The following is a 26852-nucleotide window of genomic DNA, read 5'->3' on the forward strand; positions in this document are numbered from 1 at the left end:
AGTGTCCCGTATGAAAATTGCCATAACCTGGATAAAAACTAGCGATGACCAGCTATAATCTAAACATCTATATACCCTCCCCCGACCTACATCCGATTTGCGAGTATGGATCGGAGAGGAAAGGCGAGAAAACGTGTTTCGATTCGATTCAACCGTCGGGATAGGGATAGGGCTTATCATTATCACAAATCTCCATATGGGCGAGCGATCGCGATAAATAATTCAAGTGGTACATCCCCAAGGTGGAAAAATCCGAGTAACACAGTTTCCAACGAATTCCATTCGTATTCGTTGCGCCGGCCGTTTCCATCCGGCGTGCGAGTTTCATCCCCTGCAGGAATATGGAAAAAAGGAGGCGCACAAAGGAGAAACGGGATTCGTTTCGTTGGTGTATTGGAATATTGGACGTCGTACAACGCTCACCCAACGGTCACGTCGAAGATATTGCTGCCAACCGAGCTCGACACGGCCATGTCGCCGAATCCTTTCCGCGCGACTATCACGCTGGTGATCAGATCTGGGATGCTGGTGCCGGCGGCCAGGAACGTCAGGCCCATCACTTCCGGTGGAATGCGAACCGTGTCGCCGGCGACATTCGCCCACCAGACCATCAGGTACGAGTAAGCCGCGATCCAAAAGATCGAGCCGATGAACGTCACCGCGAAGAACTTCTTTCCTGTAACAAACAGACCGGATAGAGATCCGCTCGAATCGAATTCCCTTTCTTTCTTCCCCCACACTCCTTCGCCGCCCAAAACTTTTCCTTCTCCTTCCGTTTTCTCCGTTTCTTCTTTATCTTTCTCCTCGAACCGGGCGTTCGTTCGAGTTTGCAATTTCGTGCACGGATTTCAAAAGCTTGAATAAGCTTTCGCGTGTCTGCGCGTGCGGAAGGAGAGAAGGAGCGAATCGGTGGCGCTCGCACCACGCCCGAGACTTTTGTATCGCGATAATCGAAATCTAAGCTCGAATTGCATTAGTCGGATAACGATCGAACGATTTCTTTATCGGTCAATATTATCAATTTCGAGGATAAGCTTTTCCATTAGATCCTCCCTATTGTTCGAGAAACAATCTATCAAGATAAAGAAAACAGAGAATGGAAAGAAAAGCAAAAAACAACTAGATGGATCGAACAAAAAACATTCTCCATCCCGTTAGAAAAAGGGATGATCGTGTTCGTCGTGCACACGCTTTAATTATTATCCCGACATCGAGAGATCTACCTATTAATCATCGAGTTTCCATCTAATCAGGATTGGCTGTGCATTTCGAGAAGATCGAAAATCGCGAGTTCTGAAATTCCTTTTCTCTTTCCTTTTGTATCACAAGTAATAAACAGATCTCAAACGGGAATACGATTCTCGAATTACAATTTCTCTTTTTACGGATTTTCCCAGCTCCTCGAATAATAAGACATATAACGACGATTATGAGTTACGACGATTTCACCGATACCGATTATTCCGATAGATCGACGAAATGAAAGTTCACCGATTTCGAGGGCACAAATTGATTTCGAGAGGTCGTTTTCCAATTTTGCGCAACAATGAAAATCTAGCGCTCGCCGCGGAGAAGCTGAATACGACCGCGAGGTAACAATCAGTCGCCGACTCGAAATTAGCGTGTCAATATCATCTTTCGTCGATGGTATTGTGTCGCGTTGAAATACAGGCTGTTAATAGGCCGTGATAATGCACCACGTCCGTGATTGATGGAGACACGGGAAACGGTTTTGAATAACAGCGCGTGTCGTCTCCCGTCCATCTTAGAACCGTTTAATTGCATCGTTCGATCTTCACGCCATTCAACATTATTATACGCTACACGACATTAAGCTATTTAAAGGGAAAATTTCATCGATATCGAGTATCGATTGAAACGATGATATAATTCGAAAGAAAGCAAAGTATTTTCTTTTTGCTCAATTGGAAAAGAAAATATTATTAATATATAGATGATTTTATAAAAATTGCAATTTCAGGAAGCGAGTAAATTTTTCTTCTTAATAACGTGTACTTTTAATTTTGAAGATTCAAAAGTTTAAGATTTAAAAGATATAGAACAATGATTTAGAAAAATCTTAAAAATGCTTCTTTATTTCAATAGTTTGATATATTTTGAGAAAGAAACGATTAACTTTTCTCCGTTGATTAAAGTTTTCACGAGTCGATGGTATTGCAACTTTTTGGAATAATCGAGAGAAAATTGGACGCGAAAATCGGCGATAGAAACGCCCGACGAGTTTTTTTCCAAAGACAATGGAATATTTCTGCGTGACTCGCGCGATCGAGCGGTCGCGTTAAATAATGCAGCGCGCGGATGGAAATATCCGGTTTCGATTATTCGTTGCGCCGTTAACTACGGAAGAAAGTTCCGCCCGCTATTTTTGGAGAGAATTTCATTATTGCGCAAGTACGATCGACGTCCCCGGCTAAACTATAGCGGAGGAAGGAAAGGAGAGAAGCGGCGAGCAAAGAGGAAAATTGGTCCACCGAATTACCTAATCTCCCTACACCTCCTACCACCACCAGTCGGTGATATTCGTGGCTCGTAAGTCGGCTAACCGCTTACTTACAAAGATTACATTCCGTTTTAGCGGCAGAGCTTTGCTAATTCCTCAACACGAGAGCCGTATCACGGATATATTCACCCCTCTATCCGAGAAAGGGCATCCGTTACGTATAACCACAGTTGAATAATAATCGAAATTCGATCGTGAAACGCGCTACCGTGTTTGATCCGAGGATTTTTTTCCCCATTTATTATCGCGCAAAGTGATTGTTAAGATTCCCGTAGAAATATCCGTGTGGAGAGAAATATAAAATTCGTTCGCGGAAAAAGGTGTGGTTAAATCGTAAAATTCGTACGTAGATCCTCGAGAGGACTCTCCGTTTTACGATGAAGCGAGAAACTGAGAGAGCTACTCCTTTGATATCCCCGCTATGAAACTAAAAACTAAAAATTTACTGGCTTTCAACGGAATAGGGCCGGAACGGAACACGCTTTCATTTCGGCCTTCCTCTATTCCGAACGATACTTTGTTCCTTTCTCGGGGTAATCGAAACAAAGTCTCGGTCACCGGTGGGTGATTTAAAGGATCCCCGAGCAAACGACCCTTCCACGTTATAAAGTCCGAGTCCTTTCTCTGTTGCGTGGATACCACTTACCTCTGGGTGTCCTCGTGTCTGGTAACGTGAGCCAAAGAGGGAATAGAATTGGCGCGACTAAAATGTAAGTTAACCTCTTCCTGGCACTGCTGGGCCACCCCATGTCCAACGCTTCCGGAGGGTCATCCTCCTCTCCCTGCAACAACAAAACGTCAATTCCAAAGGCACGATTCCTTCTTCCTTGTGGAAATCGTTTTCGCTCCCTAATCAACAATCCCTTCCCTTGATCCGTCTGATTGCGCGCTACTAACCCGAGTGGAATTAAGAGCAAGCTTTTCTCCTACGAACTGCGCTTGAACGACGATTATCGTTGGAGGGGTGCAATAAGGCTCGTGGTAAAAGAGACAGGCCTCTAAATTTTACGCGGTGGATACCGCGGTAAAGGTACAAAAGCGGAAACCCTTACATACATATATCCATCCTCGGGTAACCGCGACACAATGGCCTCGTAGATGTTTCGGATTTTCCAGCTGCAATCGTTCCAACGGAGATAATTGCCGTGGAATGAAGCGACGCCCAGTAATTCCCCTCTAGCACACCAATAATTTTCATCGAGGCCACGCGACCGAGCACCTAACGCCGTGTCGTTCGTCGCTGGTCGAGCGTCGGACCAGGGATCGAGACTCTATCGCTATCACAGAAACGCCGGGTAATACCGGGGTAATCGAGCTTCAAACAGATTCTACTAATAGCAACGTGATAAATACTAATATGGGATGCGAACCAGTAGAATAAAGCGAGATTAATAAAGATCGAAATACGAAAGAGAAAAGTTGCGGAAAGATAGACGACCTTGGAGATCGACAGGCTAGAGAGAAAAAAGAGAGAGAGAGAGTGTGTGTGTGTGAGAGAGAGAAAGAGAGAGAGAGGAGAGAAGAGATAATCGTGCCAGAAGACGCGGAACTCGGGCGGAAAAGGCATTGGCTGGTGACTTTGCTTCGATTATCCGAGAGTAAAAGAGGGACCGAAATAGGCAATGTGTAGCGCAGCGACGCCGGGTGTAGCCAGAATTGACCCAGATTCGCGATGCATTCAAAATGAAAAGGCCTTCTCACTCATTTAGGACAAAGAGGTTCGAGATTCCCCCGCGCGCGCCTGCTCTTTCCGACCACTAGCTAATATCGGGAAAAAGCTTGCGCTGCCAATTTCTCAGTCGCGGAAAATCGGTTCGCGCCTCAATCGTCCGGTTACTTTCTCCAATTAACCCATCCCCCGAGATCAACCCCTCCTAGGAGGGGTTCCTAGGTTCGAGGTTGAAGCGGCGAGTGGCCGTGAAACGCCGCCTCATTTCTCTACGCGACGATCGTCACATTTTCACGGAACGTTACCTTCACCGACGCGAATATCACGAGAACGAGGTGGGGAACGACCGTCTCGACGACGGTGGACGGCCAAGTCGACCGGCCACAAAGGATATTAAGCTGAAAGCCGAGATGGCTCGAGACGGCCAACTTTCAACGTCGAATCGCTCGAAAATGAAAGTTCTCGCCCGGGAAAAAGCCACTTTTCGCAATTGTCTTGTTTCCCCGGATGTCGTTTCGCTATACAAAACGACCCAATTCTCCAACGCCCGCCCATTGTCGAGCCTTTGCTATAAACGTCTTCGTTACGTTATACATCTGCCAGATGGAAGACATCTTCTAGATGGAAAGAGGGGGGATCGTTTGTCAGAAGGCGACCGGTCGGAAAATAAGGAGTTGCTCGAGTTCATTTTTCCTATCGATCGATCGTGTCCATCCGAATTATCAAGCGTCTATCTCTGACCGAGATCAGATGGGCGGAATTTCAGATAAGAGGCGATATCGATAGCTGGGTGTCCGTTCGCGTCGAGAGACAATCGGCCGCCACGACCATTTCCCCGAGAAAGATCGGCGAGAAATATTCCCTTCGTAACGTGACGTGACGCAGATAAAAATTTATCGAGCGTAATTTCCTCTTCGCCGCGAATCGCGTGTAAAATCTAATAAAATTTTTCGCGAATCGCGAAATCGATTTCTCGACGCGAAAAAAAGGGAAAAGAAACAAGAAACAATGGCGCGAGGTTGATGGCTCGAAGGATGGCGCGTTGGCTGATTCGCGAGACTGGTCGTTTCATTCCGATTCGATCGATGGACGATAATTGGCTCGGCCGTCGAGTCCGGATAGCGACTGCAGTTATTTTAGAAATGGCCCCTGGGAAACCGAGAAATCAGAAAACGAGGAAATTTCGCATCCGACCGGTCTTCGTGACAGGAAACGAATTCAAATTACGATCCCATGTACACGGATCGTTGGGATGAAACGGGAGAGAGAGAAAGAAAGAAAGAGAGAGGGGGAGGGGGGAGAAAAAGAATTCCAGTCGATTCTTCGCCTCGTCACTGTGTTAAAGTCGCACGACCTCCGCCGACTTCACCCTCCGGGAAATGGGATCGCGAAGGACATCGCGACCGAATTAACGTTTTCGTCGCGCGGCCATTGTTCCTGTCATTGGACCAACCAGCCTCCCAGCCAGAGAGAGAGACTCTCTTGTCTACATGGAAATTCGCACCAACGACGTTTCGCCAGCATTGCGGCCACCGGTTTCTAGTTGGCACAGGCGAGGAATGCGGCCGCTATTGCTTGCCTCTGTTGTAACTATCTTCCACCGTAATTCGCAAATTATCGATATGGAACATCTCTTCCTCAATTTCCAAAATTTCCTCATTTTCAAAATCGAATCTTGCAAAAGAGATTATCGCCGTGATTTAAAATCTTGCTAAAAAATTAAGATACGTTGAGTAATAAGATATGCGAGAAAAGTGCGAGGAAGAGAATTGCTTGTAATTATGGAATATTTTTCCATGATGAAAAAGATTCCATATATATCCGTTTATACGAACATATTGGAATAAGAATAACTTTAATCAGACTTAACGTTCGAATAAAAACTGCTTTGCAATGCTTGCTTCTAAGAGGAAAAAATGTCGACGATTCTCGTAATTTCAACAGTTATTACATAAGACTTTAAAAAGTGTCTCTTAAAAAAAAAGAGCTTTCGATTCTATGTCAAAGAGAGAAAAAGAGAGAAAGAGAGAAGAGAGAGAAAGAAAGAAAGAAAGAGAGAAGAGAGAGAGAGAGTAAAATATAATACCAATGTTCGGCTATTTCCACCCTGCATATTCGGTGAATTGAACAATTACCGAATCGAGGCCCGCGTCGAGGCCAGCGGCTATACCGCCATTGGGAAGTTCTTGGATGCCGGCGGTGGTGCCGGCCGTGGTCGTTGTCGTAGTGGTGGTCGTGGTGGTGCCCTGCGAGCCTTGCTGTAACTGTAGGGTGGTCTCTTTCGACGATGCACCTGAGTAATGGGCGGCGGTCGACGTAGCTGCACCGTTATGCGGCCTGGTGGCATCCAACAGCACCTTTAGCGAGGCTATCGCGTGCAGTTGCGTCGCTTTCTCGTCCACTTTGCCTGAACAATACCAGAGATACAGGTTAATGAGGAAAAACACCGAGTCACGCAGCTACCATCTTTCCTTACCTACTCTTTCTACCTACTCTACCTAACTTAACTTTGATCAACTTTTTCAAACCAGCGTGTCATGGGCGTCGATATCAGTGTTTTTTCGTAAACCGATAAAATTACCCCAAAGTGTATACAACCCATGTAAACTTTTTCCACGCGTATAAGTGGGATTGTATGGAATGGAACAAACCGACTGTCCCACCATCTGCTCTTGTGCTCTCCCATCTCTCGTCCCATCCTAGGGACAAATTGATCGTTACAAATTGATATTTTTACACCCCTTTCAGGATTCTCCGGAGAATATTCTCTGTTCGCACGCGAGAACAATCGTTTCATTCTCGAGTTTTAACCGTGCAACCGTGATATATTATTTACGATACGGTAGTTCGAAACGATTGACGCCCATGGATCGCTATTTACGATACTACGAAAAGTGCAACTCGCAAGCGAGAAAATTTCTTTCCCCTCCCTCCCAGTCTACTCTTGTTCTACGTCAAGCCAAATTCCAACGTCCAGGATTCCGTCGGTTATCCTCGGGTATCGGTCCGTGACGACGACGTTGCAAATTTGTTGCGAATTCCGCAAATGCGCAAGACCAGCGGGTATACATACACACGTTCCATTTAAGCGTGCACTTAAAATCTAACCAAAGCTGGAACTACGAAATAATTATGAGCAAGAGTCAAGGCGTTTTCGTGCGCTTCATTGCTACGTTCTACTTCGCCCGATTACCTCGAACAGGCTTGCGTTATGTAATAGGTTACAGTTTCCTCGTCTATTTTGCCAGCCTTAACTGTTAACGATCTGCAAATACGCGCCACAACAGTCTCTACCTCGGCCGGTCGTCGAAAACGATTTCCAGACGAGGGCACGCGTTATGCATTCATTCCGGCGGAAACTATTTCTATGGTTTACGTGGATGAAGCCAGCAACCGTGAAATACTATTAACCAATTAACGATATTTGGCGAGCAAAAGTTTTCCTTGGGACTTCGAGCCGTTTGTCGCGCAGATCGTCCAGTAATTGGATTATCGAAGTTGAATGCCATTATAGGCGGGTAGATCGGCCGGTAAATCGTATTTGAAAAAATTACAGCGAGCGGATTACCGTTTCGAACCAATCACATCTTTTTACGCCTGATGTCGGGAACGCTTTCGTGCCGATCTTCGGTGAAAACATTTTTTAAAATATCACCTTCGAAACTAGAAAGCAACGTGTTTCGAAATAAAGAGTTTAATAACGGGATTTGTGCGAAATGTCGCTCTGCTGAATTATAGATCGGATAAATATTTCGTTTGGATTTAATTGTATGGAAAATGACTCGTTTAAAGTATAATTTTATCATCGTTTAAGTATTCAACATCATCTCTAAATCATAATTTTAATTTCTTCTTTGAAAATATTTTCATTCTTTCGTTCTTCAAATTTTTTCACATCATTCAACGTAATATACCGATTATACGGTAATTTTCTTCAGCTTATCATCCGTATAATTTGTATAAGTTTCAAGAATATATATAGACTTCTATTATTTGTTGCTTAGAAAAGAAATACGGATCCGAAACGTTATATAATGTTTTTTATAGCGCGAATAAAAATAGTAAAAATGTGCTATAATAGTAAAAACTTTCTTTCTTAAAGATATACAATAATTAGAGCATACTCTTATTTTCTAACGAAACATTTTCTTATCAGATTTTACAAGATTTTAGTATTCATCAAACATATTAAAGCAATTGGTACATAATTCTTTATTATTAAATACGGTATTTCGTGATGTATAATTATTTTTGAAATAGTGTACAAACTTAGGAAAAAAAAAAGACCAGTAACACAACAGATAACACAAAAGAGAGCAATCTATTTTAATCTTATTTGTACGTGCGAGACTTTTAACTGTAATGCATGTATTAATTTTTTACGATTATTCTGAATCAGAAATAACCAATCAGATCCATACTCCGTTCTTCTTTCCGTTTGCGCACGATAATTGTCCGTTCCATCTTTTAACGAAGTACGAGAATTTTACAAATCGTTGCTGATTAATACCATGTCCACTCTACGCGTGAATTAATCTCTCCGCAATGATTTTTCTTTCTTTTACGTGGATGACCTTTAATTAATAGCGGATGAACGAGATCTGAATCAACCGATACTCTCGTTTCGTTATCGTTAACCAAGGCAAGAAAAATCACGTATCTATTGGACGAACAGATCCGAAGATATATTTTCCACTAGAGTCATGGTCCAACCCTGTAATGCCGTACTATTTTTTTACACTTATCACGCGACACACCGAGATCTCATAAATTCAACATTACTTTTGCTTATTGCTCTGAATTATTTAACACATTGTGGACGCGAGACGTCAATTGACGTCTTTCGTTTTTGAATCATTGATGATGGAAGATCGTAGCATACGAGATAGATGTGTATCGCGTCTCTTCGTTATGTGCATTATTGCACTACACGTAACAAGAGAATGAAATGAAACTTATAATATATTTATAAATTTTGCGCAGTATCTTTCTCCGAGGGAAAATATTTCCAAGCGAAACGTATAGTGAAATATTTTAAACAATGTATACAAAGGCTATGATAAGACTATCTACTCTTTTAGCAACGTATCATCCTTAATTAAGAAATTAAAAAAAAAAAAAAAAAAAAAAAAAAAAGCCATTGACGTACACGTCTCTCACAATCCTAAAGTTATATAATCAAACAATTGGTTCAGGTTCCATTAAGTAACTATAAAAGTAAGTAACATTCTCTCGATTATCTTATAACATCTCGCGCCCAAGTGATAAAAATTTTACGTCTTCGTTTCGAGGAAAAATTCATATCACGCGATATCTTTGATGAAATCTCGCTTCTACTCTACTCGAAGGGGCGGAAGAATTTCAAATCGCGTGCCGTGTATAAATTTACTGTTATCTTTTCACGAGGAAAAGGAGCGAGCCACCGTGTCGTTAAATATTTTCCCATCCACTCGCGAGTAAATTCCCACGCTTCTCGTGGACCTGGAGCACCATCTCGAGCGCAATTCTCGCCTCTTAATTCAACCTTGTAACCGCGATAATCCCGGATCCGTGCATCGTGATTCGACTTTGGATCGGCTATGCGGTGTAAAAAAAACTCTGGAAAATTCGCTCGTTACGGGGAAAAACTTGGCCGTCGTCACGACGTGAGCCGATCCTGCTCTTATTTCGCGCGATACTAGGTCAAAGAAGAAACTAGACGGGTCAGAGAGGAGAAGAATGGCGAGAAGAACACTGAAAGTCGGCGCGATATGAAAGTATCTGTCTAGCCGGAGGCTATCTCATTTGCTATTTATCTCGTTTCTCTTTCTCCTTTGTATGCCTCCAGTTTTCCTCCCCTTCTCTCTCTCTCTCTCTTTCTCCCCTATATATGTGAAATACGTTATATATCGTCCGAGTTTCTTTTTTTAAGATACATCATTAGTTGTGTTTATCGATCAATATTTTTTTCCACGAAAAAAAGAAATAAAGTTTGTCTAACGCGTTTATCTTTAAATATTTGAATGTTAAATCACGTTCGACTATAATATAAATTAATATCCTGATAGATTAGTGTGGAGAAATATTTTAATTTTTTTTTTTTACGAAGAATGATTATTATTCTTCGATTATCAAATGTATTTATCTAAAATATACTTTTTCGTATCGAACGAAGATAGTATCGATAGTGTAAAGTTTGAAATCAAAGTTGGGAATCTAAAATGATCGCGAGAAAAATTGTAAAATTTTGATTGGTCTCATTGAACAAAAAAAAAAAAAAAAAAGAAAAAAAGAATTCATGCGTGAAGAAGAGGAAGACGATAATTTGACGATTAATTTCAACCAATCGCGTGTGTCCACGGTAGGCATTAGGTCAAAGAGGGGGAAAAAAAAAAAAAAGACCGCTCTGGTGAGTGGCTTTCATCCTCGAAGCTGGAAACGAGGCGAGAAAAGAAAGGCGAAGGGCTTTTGGCGAGAAGTCGGACTGCGATGAAAGAATCGACCCTCGAATTGCCTCGAGCGAGATGGAAAGCTATAAAGTAGGAATGCACGAAGAATAGGGATGGAAAAGAAGAGAAAGGAAGAAGGGTGGAGCTTCGTTTTATCGTGTTTTATTAAACTTTGGTAATTTTGTTTATCTTTCGGATTTTGCACCTTTTTTGAAACCTTGTATAATTGTTCGTGTACAAAAAAACAAAGACAAAGACATTGCGATAAAAGAAAAATAGAAGAAGAAAAGAAGGAAAGAAAGAAAGAAAGAAATGCTTTCAATTAAGATTGCCTTATGGACAGATCGTTTAACGGAAGAATTGCGATAAGAGGGAGAAATCAACAACATCGTGTTTGATAAATTACTCAACGATAACTTACATTCCGTTTAGCGATACAGATCGTTAAAACGAGTACTACGACGAGAAGGAAAAAAACAATCGGGAGTTTCGTTAATTTCTTCAAATACTAATAATACTATGGATTAAGGGAGAAGGAAAGGGTAATTTTAGACGGACGAATAAAAAAAAAAAAAGAAAAAAAAAAAAAGCAAAGCGCGGCAGCAAATCGAGTAGAATAATCCGGCGCAGGTCGGCCCAAGTGCTACCTATTAACCTACAAAGCTCGATCGGCCTAGGTTTGTTAGCGGACGGTTTGGTTTCGAGAACAATTAAATCGAATTGGCGCGGCTCGTTGCCGCCTTTCGGGGCACAGCCGAAGGAGGACAGGGTAGTAGACGTTTGATCGACTGCGAGCTGCTCGTTTGGAAAGCAAACAAGTGCTTTCGCTCGTGAAACACATTGAAATGGCCTGTATATGATATAAAATAAATGGCAAAAGGACAGTGGATGAAGCGATCGTTAAGAACGAAGATATAGATCAAAAACGTCGCGTTCTTCGCGCGCAACTATACAATCTTTTCTCGTTAATAAAAGAAATATTTTAGCCTTTATTGGATACGTGCGGATAGGTCACGCGGTATGGAAGATCATCCACCAAGAAGATTTTTCGCGCGCAATTTCATTCATCTCGTTCAGATGGAAATAGACAATTTCATCAAGGAGGATCCGAGGAGGAATTTCATTCCACACCTCGACACCTTCTTTCTTTTTTCAGTCCTTGGTCCGGAACCGAACCGTAATATCGAGCGGAAGAGAAGCATGGAAGAAATTACGAAGGAGAGTGGAAAGTTACCCCGAGGAAAATAAGTTGCGTCGAGACGAGACGTATCTCTGTTATCTTCGAGGTAAATTTCTACCTTCGATACGACGAACGGACCAGTGCCAAAATCGAGAATCATCGAGTTCCTCAACGGTGAGATTTGATCAAAAGAGAGATAATTCTCCTTCTTCGACGTCATCGTGTATTCATTTCAATAACTCTCTCTCTCTCTCTCTCTCTCTCTCTCTCTCTCTCTCTTCCTCCCCCTCCCCCACCGTCTCTGGAGCTAATCTTTCTTGAAATCCGGAATTGCCAACGACAGGAGATAACGAGTTCCCCGTTGTCTTCCAGCCTCGTTTGGCAAATTATCTAGAAAATTAAACCCAGGCTTCGAGTATCATTACCAATTTTCTCTCATTCTTCGGTGTTCGAACTGAGAAAATAACAATGGAATCCAATTTTAATTCTCATTCGAGAAACTCGAAGATATCGTACATCCAACTATTCGAAACTCTGATGATATAATACTGTACAGAAACGAGAGGAGTATTAAACACACATGATATCCGAGCGAAAAATAGCACACAACATCGAAAGACAGAATTGGAGGAGGCGTGGATCGATATCGTTTTCGCCGGGAAATCCTTTTCGTCGGTGTCGGATTCTCGCAAGGGTTGTTGCGTGTAAAGGATTAGATGTGGCTACCGGATAATTGTAATGCAAAAGCTGACGTGATTGATGACTGGTAGTTGCCTCGACAACCCACTACCACGAAGGTCGCCAAGCCCTCGATATCTCCGCTCGAATTCGCGTCGAAGCTAAGATATCTTCGTTACACTCGTAATTCTTTCGCCTATTTTCGGCTTCCTTTTTTTAACGGAGAAGAGGAGAACGTGAGCAGGAAAATCGAGGACGTGGACTGACATTTGGGACACTCGAGGACCGTTTTTCCGTAAATAGAACGAAGAATATAAACTGGAAGCTCGAAATGGGAATTAAGCCAAAGTATGAGGAGACGTTAGCCACGAGAGACGAGTTCGAAAGCAAAGACAAGGAATTAAAGCGCAACGCGGCCCAATTTGTTAATATCATTCCCCACGGAGCTGAGTAATCGTGACTGTAACTAAGGGAACGAGAAGAGAGGATTTTCGATAAAATGGCTCTCTCTCTCTCTCTCTCTCTCTCTCTCTCTTGGCTATATAGATACACGTCACAAGGGATTTCGATTGGCCTTCCACCACGATTCCGTTCATCCGCCTATCTCCGCAAACTTATTAAAAAAACGAACGTGACGCGTCACGTATATTATAAATAACACGTTTAATTTGGACGTCGATTTTAATGAAAAGCATCGTAACGAGGGATGCAACGTACAGGGAATGCTACTTTCAACCACTCGAATGCAATTAATTCTACACTTTTTAAGTCGTCAATGTTGCAATCTTCGTCTCGAAGATGTGTAAAAGTTCGCTTCTACTCCGTTAATTTAATAATCTCTTTTCATCGAAATTAAATAATAAAAATGTATCACTTTACAATTTCAGATAACGATTAAAGTGTTTGAATTTTAAAGAGTTAAGTGCATTACTTAACGTTATTAATCTTACTTATAGATTTTTCACTACAATCGAATTTCGATATACTTTGCATAGTTTTACATTTAAGTGGAATGGAAAGAAGATTTTTCTTCTCGTTTATATCGGAACAGTTGTAAAAGTAATGCAACAAAAAAAAACAGAAACATCGATCTCTCCATTCTTCCGTTGTTTTCAACCTTTCAAATCGTTAGGGAAAAGAAAAAAATAAAAGGAAAAAAAAAATCGTCGTTCTTGAAAAGGAAAACCTATCGGTCGAGGATACTCGACGAGAAAGAAACTCGACGAAACGATATATATATATATATACGTACAGCGTATATCTGATTCGTGTATTTCGACGTCATTCAACGAAATCACCGCTCGCGTTTACGAAGCGGATGACTCGGTCACGAGTTCAAAGAGGGAGATTTAAAGTATTTCCGCGAGCGAGAGGAGGACACTCGCGTTCAAGAGGCGGAGGCAACCAACATTTCCACGTTCAGGATTCTTCTCGTAAGAATGGTTAACCGTATCGAATATTATCTGGAGTATTAGCGGAGTGGCAAGGTGATGTCTCGATGACGTTAAAGGCTGAGAGTTAAAGGAAGGGAAAAGGAAGGCTCGCCCCAAGTGTGGATTCGCTAGTTACGATCGATACGCGCCGCTTTCTAGGTCAGGGTCCCGATACATACTCGCCACTCACCGCTACTCAGGGATACATGCTCAAAACGCGTCCCGCAAATTCATTTGAAACCAACCATCCGGCTTTTCCTCCGTTTTCCCACAGAGAATGCTCAAGAAGAGTGCCGATGGTGTCGTCGTTGTCGTCGTTGTCCTCGCTACTCCCCCCCATTCCCCTGCGCTGCTTTTTCCCCCCTCTTCTGTTTCACCGACTCGAATGTATACCGAGGAAAATCGAGGGGAAGAACTGGATTGAACCAACGAGTGCTCAGCGGGACAAGAAAAATATGTAGCTGCTTTTCGCGCGGAGAAAAAAAAAAGATTTCCACTTTTAGATGAATCGACCGGTAAAAGCGTGTACGTGGATGTGTGCACATGTCTTCCTTTGTATAGGCTCGCGTTCATCCGTATAAGTACGAGATGTGAAATATCGAATAGAAATTGCATATTGAACGTTTCCCACGCAATCGAGATTAATGACGTCCTTTCGCGGGCATGTTCTCATGACGGGTGGGGAAAAAAGAAGAGAGGAGAAAACGCAGGATGGGAAGATATATATATATATATATATATATATATAAGCATGTATCGACAGATTTAAACGAGAATTTGGAGTAAAGTTATCGGGATTAAGTTAATGGAGAGGGCGCGATCTCGATTCTCGATTATCGTATATATTGTGTATCCAAGTTATAGAAATATAGGGAAGAAAAAAAGAAAGAAAGAAAGAAAGAAAGAAGAATCTGATTAGAACGATCTGATGGAGGAACGGTTCGTTCCATCCACGCGACACGGTTTAACTTACAACGGGGCCATCCGAGTGATCCACGTGAAAGAGTTGTCTAATTGATGATCGTCCTTTTCTTTCCATTCGCGCGTGACCTGACCTATTTATATAAGCGACTCCGGTACACGTACGTGCACGGGCCGAAAATCAATTTCAACGTCGAGATTATCGGGGTTACCTTCTGGATTAAGATTCCTATCGATCACGCCAACCGCGATCTTTCTCCCACCCTTCGAGCACCTCCCCAAGAAGGTCGATTAACAAACGCTCGTCCAGACACTTGTACAAATTTCATCGACTGGCTCGCGGCCGAAAATGCACGCGATCCGTCCTCCATCACGCGGTGTATAACGATTACGCTCGCCACGAGGGCAAAGAGAGAGAGAGAGAGAGAGAGAGAGAGAGAGAGAGAGAGAGAGAGAGAGAGAAAGAGAAAGAGAGTTTATTGATCAGTCGATCGGAATTTCGCGCGGGACGAATGCCGCCGCGCTGTAAAGGAATTTACGATGTTCGTTTCACGAGACGTCGGGAACACGAGTCGCGGCTTATACGTCGATAAAACGAAATTGTCTTCGTCAGACTCGAAATCTCGAACGTTTGTGCGAGACATTTTCCTTCGAACGGAACGCGTTGTTCCCCCCAAAGTTTCTAGGTCGATCGATCATTCTAATCTCTAATATATTTGTACGTGCCCTCTCAAATTTAATGAACGTCTAATTCCACCAAAGAACAAATCACGAAGTCTACGAGATCGCGCTACGTGGAATAAAAATTAGTAATTATCAACGTTGGAAAGATCGTTTTTTTCCCCATCTCTTTTCTACGTGATCTCCGCGAAAAAACAATCCGATTCTTGGAAACGACGTGTACACCTTTTTATCTCTCTCGTTATTGCACGTTTATTCTGCGCCAAGAATTGACAGCGCGGCCCTTCCACCACGGCGCAATGAAAAATAGTATCTTGAATTGGATTTTTTTTTTTTTTTTTCCCCCTCGATGAGGCCACGCTCTATAAATACAAAAGGGCAGAGAGGGCCGGAGGAGAAACGAGCGCGCACTCTCATTTATTTACTCAGTTCATCGTCGAATCGTCGCATTAGCGTTTAATCTATCGTTCCGATCGCCAGTCGATAGACTAATAGTCGCGTATCTAGATGTCACAGTTGCTTCCTGTCTCAAGGTTTTTTTCCCCCGCTATCCCGATAATCTAAACCGTGGAAAGAAGAAGCGCACACTTTTCGTTCGTTCCACGTATCGAGCGATGCCGCCTCGAAACTGTGGAAAAAAAAAAGAAAAAAATTTAAAAAAAAAAAGAAAGAAAGAAAGAAGGGTATGTCTGGCCGTAACTCGAGTCGTACCACTGATTTCCGAGGTATATAAACGTGCACAACGAATACAACGAATACGCAAGCTCCAGGCAACAACGTGCACGACATTGAACTTCCAGCTCGTTATCGTCAAGTACTCGCAACGTTTAATTACTTGGTCCGACGCAACTGCACATACAGTCATCGGTCATGCAACAAACAAGTACAGCTAGACGAGCAACAACGCAAATGCTACGTGCTACATCACCCCTATTTCCGGCTTGTTCCCCAAATTGTTTAAAACCACGAGTCGCGTGTAAAGGAAGAACCGTACGCGGCTCCAACTCGTAATATCAAATGTAGACGCTGTTACGAGCCGGAGAAAAGAAAGAACGAGCGTCTGTATGTAGGTTAAACGAGTTACGACTCGTCCAAGGTCTTCTTCCAACCGCTTATTTCGGATTTAAATATATTTTCAATTGGAATTTTCAATTCTATAAAGCGATCGATGATTCGACCACGCATCACGATTAATTGCCGATTAATTAATAAAGTTAGTTTGGGAAACTGTCTCGCGAGACACGCAACTATCCTTACATTATATTATTAGGATATTACAGTACACGCTATTTCGAATTACTACTCGATGCTACTCTCTCGACTTATAACCGAGGAGATATTTCGCGATCGAATGGAATCATCCCCGATAATAAACGTCACCGGTCCGTGTCAAGAATCGACCTCCCTCCCTCCTATTGTATATTGTATATCGATAAAAAGAGGGGGGAGGGAAAGGCTGAGAGAATGGTGTGTCCTAGAGATTCTCGCAAGCTTTATCGCGACTCTACATTTAAAAGCACTTTATCCGAATAAAGGTTTCCCAAGTTTCGCGGTTCGTCTCGATTTTCCAGGATACGGATACGGTTACCGCGAAAAAAGAGCTAACTCCCCCGCCTCTTTACAGCCGCCGTCGTGCCAGAAAAATTAATCGTATCCTCTGCAAAGTTTGGAAAAGCGAGAAAGGTGTGGATCGATCGTTACAACGACAGACTAACACTTGGCGAGAATTGATTCGAGAGCGTAGGGCGTCTAAAAGAAAAAGAAAGAGACAAAGAAAAGAAAAGGGGGGCGGAAGGGGGGAAGAAAGGAAGGAACGAAAACTACGGTAAAATATAACGACTACGAGCTAAGAGCGTGCTGTCAGCGCTAAGGCAAAGCGGCAAGCGAGAGTGATAGAGTGTGGAGTTGGTATACCGGCGCGGGACTGACCGTCGTGGAGCGGATCGATCGTGTGGATCATAAGCTGTAGCAAGCCGTGCCTGAACTTGGCGTGGCTCTCCCTGGAATGAGACGAGGAGCCACCGTGGGCTCCCTGCTCGCAGCCCTGTCCGGCCGTGCCACCGGCACCACTGCTGCTGCCACCTCTGCTGCTGCACCCGGCCTCTCCACCCGCCGGTATGCCGCTGCTTCCGCATGCACCCGACACGCCACCCACGCTCGTCTCGCTACTGTTCGTCGCGTTCGGATGCTGCTGGAACACACACGTCATTTCGTCTCTCAATACAACATCGATCTCTTCCTTTTATCCGCTTCTTACATTTTTTTTTGTTTTATTTTATTTTATTTTATTTTACGTTTTTTTTTTTTTCTTATTCTTCATTTGAGCGAGCTTGTCGAAAAACTATTAACTCCTCGTCTATTTCAATGAATTTTCGCAACGTGCGTCGTTAAGGACGATATTTTGAGCAACTTTTCTTTCATAACGTTCATCGACGTAATGAACGTAAGGACGAAATAAAATTTATAATTGGAAGAGATGGAAAATTCGCGTCGAAGTTGGTTTTTTAAATTACTAGCAATTTTGCGTCAAAGTAAGATGATTCTGTCTTTCAAGAATGAAAATTTGGCACAAATCTAAATCCAAATTGACAAGCTCGTATGTAAAGTATTTTTACGCGTATGACTCCGTTATACGTATGTAAGAAAGAGTTGTTCAAAATGTAGTATCTTTTTCTGTTCTTAACAACAAATTTTCAAATTTACCGAAATCGGCAAGAAGGTAGCTTTTCGTCAAGTTGTTCTTGATTCGTATTAGCTTTTATTCTATTTTCTATTCTCGTACTCGTACCCCTTTTTTCTTTAATTACTTATTCGTCTGTTTCTCTTCTTCTCTTCCTTTCCTTCGCTGCTCTATTTATCTTCGTTCACTCGGTCACCCTTCGCTCTAAACTCGACACACGGTAGATTTTTACGAGACCCACGTGTGAGAGAAGAAGAATCGTTGTCCAATAATACCTTCGATTCGACTAGGGATCGTTTCAAAGATCGATCAAGCGGCCTGTGAGTATCCTACTACCTACGCTTCGAAACACCCTCTCGTGGCTTCGATTTTTTACGACTCGAATGAATCGGGATAATGGCTACAGTCAACCAGACTTTGGGATCGATGACTTCACCAAGCAACCGAAGTACGTTTTTTACTTCATACACGGCATTACACGTTATCAAAGCGATTGCGTGCTTAAAACTACCTCACGCTACCTTCTTATACGTTGGAAAAAACAGTCGGAATAACTGCTCACTGATCTTTTACAACTAGTGTAAAATCTTAATCGATGTTGACCGATGAATACGTTCAATAAATTTAGGAAACATTTCCAAAAAAAAATTATTCCAAAACTCGATTTTCCATATTCTTACTTTTCCAATCGCAAAAACGAAATAAAACGAAACTTTCTTGATGATCGATGATATTAATATTCGATAATAATATCTTTCCGAGATAATTTAATTTAAAAATAAGCAAAAAAGTGAGAAAAATTAATTCCATTGTGTGATTTAGTTTTTTTTTTTCTTCCGTTGAACGAAACAATTCTTTCACAGTCGCGTCGTTGTTTTCTGAGCCGGAAATATATGCGCGATGCGAAGCTCATCATACATTTAATCATACATGTTTAATCATATCTGAGCGATCGTGTCAAGCATACCACATGGCTTACGTATTATTTATTTATTTTCTTTTTTTTCCCCATCTTTTCTCCTTCGAAAAAAAACGATTTTTCCTTCGAAAGGATGAGAAAGAATGGCGAGAAAGATGATCTCATCTACTATGCATGAAGCGTTAACGTACTCCCACACGCCTCGGTTTCCTACTTTCAGGTCGCTTCCGGATAATCGTGCAACAGCTTTGGTCACGGATCACGAGTCTCGTGTGTATCGCTACTAGCCTGGATACATAAAGCCTGTCCTTTTGTTCGTTTAGATGCAGATGAATCAGGGTTGTAATGACGGCCTAACTTCACCCGTTCAACAATGAACCCGTTGCGAATCAGTGAAACATTGTTCATTAACGATAATCCATTCGATTTCATTCGATTATTCTCCACAAACCTCGAGAAATGTTTCCATTACGATACGATACTCCCTATCGAGTTTTGACCAAAGTTTCTTCTTCTTTTCTTTTAACTTAACTTGAATTTTTACTCGATGAAAAATAAGAATTTTGCATTTTTCTCGTTTGGTAACGAGTATGAAACACAACAACGAGTAAAGAAATCGAGCTTAAATAGAGATTCGTTCGATAAATTCCTCCAAATATCACGATGCACCGTAACATCTGTTCTATGTACGCGAATGTTGTGAAAACATTCAAATTTTGTAATAAATATCCGCAATCCGATTACGTTCAATCTATCTCAATAAAATATAATATTAATTTTGTCGAAAATATTTTTTTTATGCTTTCGATGAATTTAAAAAAAAAAAAGTGACTTTGATGAAGATATAGTTTCAACGTTCTTTCCATTCCGCGAAATGTAAAATTGTACGAGTCGAGAGGAAAGAAAAATAAAAATCATCCATTCCCGTTTTCAATCGTTTACAATTATGCAATAATTCGTAACACCGAATTTTCTTCTTCGCGCTACCCGATTTATCAGCGCTCTATTTATGAACCGTATAATTGTATCGAGCTTGATGGAAAAATAAAAATTTCTCATTCAATTTTCCCTCATTTAATATAACGGGCATTAATTAATAGCTCCAAATTACTTCATCACTTGACTCAACGAACCGTCTTTATTTGCGGATGATATATTCCATAAAAATAGATAGGGAGGGAGAGAGAGAAAGCGAGTGGGAAAGAGCCGGCCCTGAATAAACAAACGACCTGAAAATACGCGACACGTTGATGCGGTAAAAAGTAATTTCGCGCGGGTGAAAAATATCCAGAGGTGGACGGAACACCGGCAATCGAGAACAGGGATGAGGAAGGGCAACGATGAAAAACTATGATTGCTATGAATGCAAAATTCCCCGCTAAATTTCCACGTACGTTGTATCCTTGTTATCCCTTGTCTTGTTTCCAATTTTCCCTCAAGATGATTCTCTCTCTCTCTCTCGCTCCATCGCTCCTCGCCCTCCACGGTTAAACCAAACAACCCCCTTATTGCAATATTACCTGTTACGTGGCGCACCACCACACCGAGGCCCGAAATGTTTACGAATTCGTCGAGGATCCTGTTTTCCGCGCGCATACTCGCGGCGTAGTTTGCACAGAAGCGACGAGACGAAGCGCGCACACTCCACACAGAACGAGATAATGATGCGACGTAGCCGACGCATAAGCTGGATTGCTCGTAATTCCGCGACGTCGCACTGCATTCGCTCGTGTTTGCCAATTACGTTTCCACCCTATCCGGAGGAAATTATCGCGTCAGACCGACGGCTACCTTTTTTCCCCTTTCCCTCCCTTTTATTACGAGGCCTCGGTTTAATCGGCGCGTACCATCAGACGGATCGAAATAAATGGAAGAGAAATCGAATAATTGGACGAGACGGATTGACTTTACGAGATCCGAGTTTCGAAAAGAACGATTACGCGCGTGGAGATGTCCTCTTCTAAATTTTAGCGTTCGAACGTTCGGAAGGTTCGCTCAGACTGGTGTTTAGAAAAGCTCATTAACGAGAAGCGAGAACTCGAACTGAATTTTCTGAACGAATGAAAAGTTGAAAAATGAAAACTTCATCAACGGTAGCCTCTCTATATACGGTCTATCTGTTTCCACGGTTTCGAATTCTCTTCTCAATTTTCCGCGATATGTCGCGCGAACGTGTGCAAAAGAAATTGAAAAGTTCCATTTTAAATTATGTTTTGAAAAATAGATGGAGCGCTACGCGATGAGAGAATAATTCTTGTTATTCGATGTATTTTTTTCTCATTCGTGCGCATCGCGTGTTTTCTTTCGTATATAGATGAAAGTCTTTTAAATTTTCTTGTTCCTCTTCACGAACCACGTTTTTCGAACAAGAAATAAATCGAGTATCCCTTTTTTTTCACTTCTCAACGGAATTGAGCAGATAGATGGAAATTCGAGTTGATACATAGCGATTAACCAAAGATGATTCGGAGTTAAACGCAGACAGTTACGAGGTTGATACTAGGAATGCCAGATCTCAGCATCAACTCGGGATATATCTTTGTACATACGTCCGTGTTCGTATTCATGTCTGTCGTATCACGTCGACGAGGTAATGAACTTTGTAATTAACGAGATGGACTGCGAGAATCACGCGTGTATGTATCCCTTCATGCTGGTATTCCAGAGTTGGGTTGAAATCATACTAATAAAATCATTTGAACGACGAACATGTATATTCCATGTATTAAGTAGAAATGATGTAAGAATGTAATATAAAATCTGTTCCAATATTCCTTCTTCGATTTAAATTGTTATAATATATATATATAATTTGTTAAACACGAACAATCATCTTCGAAAATAAAAAGTGTCGAAGAAGGGTTCTTCGTTCTTCATTCATCGAAATTTTATAAAATCCAAATTTTTAATTACTTTTCTTGTTAACCGGATTTATTTTAACGAATAAAAATTTGTTTCTCACATTTCTTCGCATTTTCTCTTCTCCGTAGTAAAAAGAAATGTTAAAACTTTCTTCGTTACGAAAGGATAAAATAATATATATATCTGCGCGAAATAAATTTGTTATCCATTCGGATAACAATGTATTTTTCATTAGAATCGTCTCATTTGATCGAAAACCCTTGATTTGATTCCAGAAATTTTTATCGTTGCCCGTTTTAACGACGGTATTTGCGCTCCCGAAAGATGGGGCTCGTTTGTCGAAATCAATAATACAAAATTTACTCGTGGACGCGCACCGGTGGAATATTAAATCTTCTTTTCGAGGTGATCCTGGAACTGGATAGAATCATTTGTCACGAATTCGCTTATATTTCATCGCGAAATATTCACCGTCACCGGGTTTCGGAATCCGCAACACCCTTGGGAGCCCTCTTCTCCTTTGAGACGTGGTTAAACACCGCGTTTCAACGCGGCATGAATTCTAACCCATCCGGGAAATGAAACGGTTAAATAAACCACGGGTTGTGGATGAGTCGGGTTTGTCGGTCCAGCAATTATGTATCCGACTTCGAACGATCGCCAAAGATTTTTCAGACCCCTCTCCGTAAATCGTGCCTCGTCCCAACTTTTCTAATCCCCGAGACGAAGCGAAAAACAGACTTTGTTTCTTCGCTGCTTATTACCGAGGCCCACTTTTCCTTAAAAAGTACTCTCGACCAAGAGTTCTGTTGACTTATCAAGAGTTTCGTTGCGTCTGAAAGCATAATGCCTCTGCAAACTTTCCACCAGGTATATCGTTCCTTCAATTGTACACAGTGTTTCATAATCTCCGCTACGATCGACAGAAAGTAGAATGAAGAAAATTTGAAAAATTCCACGATTACGAATCATTCCTTTCTCTCTCTCTCTCTCTCTCTATTTCTCAACCTGCTGCTCGACCCACAACTTTTCTTCTCCTTTGATTCATGATGTCGCATTAAGTCGATCGTTTCCACGATTCCGAAACGACAAGAGCAGAGAATTGGTTGGAGGAAAAACAGGCTCTTGAAAGTCGCGCTAACTGGCGGTGCTTTTGACAGGGGAAATTTCTTAGCGGATCCGTGCCAACAGAGATTCGTCCTTCGATTTCCACCCGACTGTCCTCGCGGCGATATTTGCGCCCGTTGTTCAAAATTCCGCGAGTTCGTCCGGGTCGAGTGACGGAGGCTGATATCGCGAATCTGGGCGAAGCCTTCGGGGGATCGTCGCTAAAAATTGGCACTATTTCCCGATACGAAGTGCTGATACTTGCACACTTTTTTTTTTATACTTAGAGGCTCTACGAAGCTCTACTGCGTCTCGATGATTTATCGTCACGTTGAATATTTATCAATCCCGAAAAATTCTAAGAAAAATTTCGGAAGAGAAAAAGAAGAAAGCTAGCCCCGAGCCGATGGGAAAAATTAATCATTAGAAATTAATCTCTATTCCACGAAAATCAAAAAATTTTCTTTCCTCGAATGAAGAGAATGGCGAAACGAGAAACGAAAGATCTCGTAACGTTTTACTCCGAAATCCTTACGAATCCGTCGAGGTTCGCTCGTAGAAAATCCAGTTTCTTCCTCGAACGAAGAAACTTCTTCTTCCCTGCGCTCGTAAATATCGGTTGAATATATTTGTTGGCGAAAATATCGATGCGGCGAGGAGGGCTGGGGGTGAAACGTCCCCAATCAAATAAAATATGATCGGGTACACCGGGTGGTATCGGGAGACAAAACGATCCTGTGCACTCATACACAAGGGATACACAATGTCGGATGTGAGCGATCGTTGTTGTATCGAAGAATAGAAAGAATAATAAATAGGGATGATATAATATTGGGCGAACGTATTATAACGATGATTTATTCAAAAATACACGGGAAAAGGAATCCGGGTGGTCGCGGAGATGGGCGTGGCATTCGGGTCTTTTTCCGGGTTGGAGCGTGTTTCGTACACTAAATACGATCAATTGATAATTGTTAATTGCGAATCGGTGCCATGTGAACGCACGTCGAACGTTCGGGTGACGGTCGGGTTGCGCGCTTACAGGATCGCGTGTTAAGTCGCGCGCACGAGAGGTAAGCTGCTTAGTTGAGCGGCTGACAAATTTATACGAGTTAGCACGATCGTTGCACTCCTATATCTACGTACGGGTATGGTTTCCTTTGGAATTTCTCCGTGTTTAACGCGGGTTAACATCGTAAACGAGTTCTCGTTTCGTTAGGAATTCGTTAACGGTTCGATTCGATCGAGGGAGGACAGACGTTTAAAACTCGAAGTCGGTTCGAAGACGCGAATAGCGCCGCGTACTTCGATTTCGACGAAAGGAAAGGAAAAGGAACGACCTTTGGATTCGTTCACGAGTTAAGTTCACGACGGCGTTTCAATCGATAACGGGCTAACGTTTAATTTAACCATCAAGATGGAAAGGATTGTTCGTTTGGTTATTGTTTCCAATGATATCGATCATCGAGTCGCGTGGTTGATTCAGTTCGACAGTCGATGCCAATTGCCGCGAGCAATTCGGAACAATTGAATTTAGACCAACGTGAGAAACAATTCTAAACTTTCTAATCGAACAGCGCTATCTACTCCGCGAATTTCTCGCATGGCGCGAGATCGTTAACAATCCGGCAAATAAATCGACGACGACCAATATAAACGGGCCCGTTTCCCCTTAACGTCGAATTGCTACTTTCGTATACGCGCCAATACTCGCCGCCCCTCTACGTACCATCGGCCATATGCTAAATTTTCATCTTGCAAACTTTAACCTACATCCTCGCGTACCTCGTTTCGTCGTTTCGTAATTGTAAATTTGTTTCGACCGGTCGAGTCGATTTTACAACGGTTCCAAGCAATTCCGTGCACCATTCTCGCTCGAGTGTGTTCTGTAAACGTCGATTCTGTAAACCGGGAGTTCTGGCCTTGGCCCAGTTACACGAAAAAAAAAAAAAAAGAAAGAAACTCGAGCAAGAAGAGAAGAATAACGGAGAAGGGAAACAAATAAGTCGGAACGAGATCTCGCCCTTGTCGCAATTAACGACAGTTACGTATGTGCGCCGAGTCGTGTCTACGAATCTCCAAGTCCAACAGAAAGGAGATGAAGCTGTGAAACGAGGAACAATTAGGGAGACGATACATCTTGGCGTTTCGTTGATTTATGTAATCGCGTAATGGAGATTTAATCGTTCGATAGACACGATAACGGAAGAGAAAAGTGCTGTGAGAAAGGGTGCAGGAAAGAAACGAGGAAGAAACGAATAAAAGGAAAGTCTGTGCGAACATCGACTCCAACTTAAGCCGAAGCGATGGTTAATAGCCTGTTATCGATAACAGCGTTATAATTAATTATAGGCCAAGTGGAAGAGAGAGAACGACGAGGAGTTGGGGTGTGGCGAATAACGGAATTGTCGCGTTTCGATCATGATGGCGATAATTGCTATTTAATCAAAATTCCCTTCGACACCAGTAGGAATCTTGGATTTTTTCGAAAAGCAGAGAACGCGAGGAAAACAAGCGGCACGTGTGATCAACCATTGGAGCGGCCATTCTGGTTGCATCCTGCGTACGATACATCTTCCTTCTTTTCTCCCTTCTTCTTTCCCCTCTTCCACTATTTTCCCTTTTTTCTTTTTTTTCTACTTTCCTTCCTTTTCACGTGTAACACGTCCGTTCGAAACAGAGTCGCATTGAACGAGAGCGTAGGCGTTTATCGCAGCTGGCAATATTTCAAGAGTGCACCGTTCAGGCAAATGCAGCGAGTAGGCCAAGTGAGGCCGGGGATTCATTTGAACTCGCTTCTTCGTCACATTTCAACAATGCCCCGGCCACTCGATTGTCACAGACATCTTTTGCACCGACTCGTCAAGGACGCCCATGTTTCGAGCAAACAAACTTTTCTACCCTGCGCGCCACCGAGTCCGACTGGACGCGAAAACAATAATTCACCCTGTAAATAAACCTGGGGAGTCTCGTTCCGTGCTCCCAGATATTTACGAAGCAAGTACCTGTACCTTATACCTTTGCCAATCTCGCGGTATCACCCGTCAACTTTGTTCGAATTTTTCTCGAAACATTATCGATCGATCCCCATTCGAGAAAGATGGTTCATCGACCGAGCCTTTCGAGGATTAAACCCGTACCTTTCGAACTTTACGATTTGTCGATGTTTACCAAGCTATTTGTATCATTGAATGATCGGTTCGGAATCTGACGAAGAAAACGAGTTGTTGATAGAGAATTTTGATAACGAGACCTTCGAACAACTGATAGGATCATCGATAAGGGAAAGTAACGCGCTCCAATAATGGATAAACTTGAAATTACCGATGTCGGATTAAAAAATAAGAGATTGCACGGGCGTGTCTAGATGCGACGACACGAGGGAATTTCTCGGTTGTCTTCCGAATCTTTTGTCTCGAAGACCGGTTTGACGTAATTGAACGAGCACCCGGGGTTAAAATATTTCATCGCGGATGGCAAGTAGGTCAAACAACGCAAAAGTAAGCTACATTCAACGAGCTACTCAAACCGGAGGGGAATCAATTAGGACGCGAATGAAAAAGTTTGTAATTATTTTGGGATCGTTAAAGCGAACAATAAAAAAAAATCGTAGCTCGAAAGGATATACAAATAATTTGTATATACCTCGGAATATATTGTTCCGTCGTGAAAGATATTAGATTCGTATTATCGTACCAAATGTTTCGAAAATTCCATTAATTAATACCGCAATTAAATTTTGTTTTATCGTCAATTTTGAGGATTAAGAAAAA

At 42.2% G+C, this 26852-nt stretch overlaps 1 protein-coding gene across 6 annotated transcripts in view; it reads right to left on the minus strand.

Moving 5' to 3' along the window:
- Window positions 1-26852, minus strand: part of LOC412777 (sodium/potassium/calcium exchanger Nckx30C) — a 54425-nt gene that overhangs the window by 14916 nt on the left and 12657 nt on the right. For 2 of the 6 annotated variants that reach the window (XM_006571283.3, XM_006571281.3), the window contains 4 exons: window positions 17426-17699; window positions 6326-6597; window positions 3168-3303; window positions 424-676 (listed from right to left, as the gene is read on the minus strand). In XM_006571283.3, the coding sequence (XP_006571346.1) occupies window positions 424-676; window positions 3168-3303; window positions 6326-6597; window positions 17426-17699 (935 nt within the window). Of the gene's footprint in view, window positions 1-423; window positions 677-3167; window positions 3304-6325; window positions 6598-17425; window positions 17703-26852 lie in introns of all 6 variants that reach the window. The other 4 variants (XM_006571282.3, XM_016916056.2, XM_006571284.3 and 1 more) reach the window with 3 other exon arrangements.

Source organism: Apis mellifera, linkage group LG1 (assembly GCF_003254395.2).
Source record: "Apis mellifera strain DH4 linkage group LG1, Amel_HAv3.1, whole genome shotgun sequence".
NCBI lineage: Eukaryota > Metazoa > Arthropoda > Insecta > Hymenoptera > Apidae > Apis > Apis mellifera.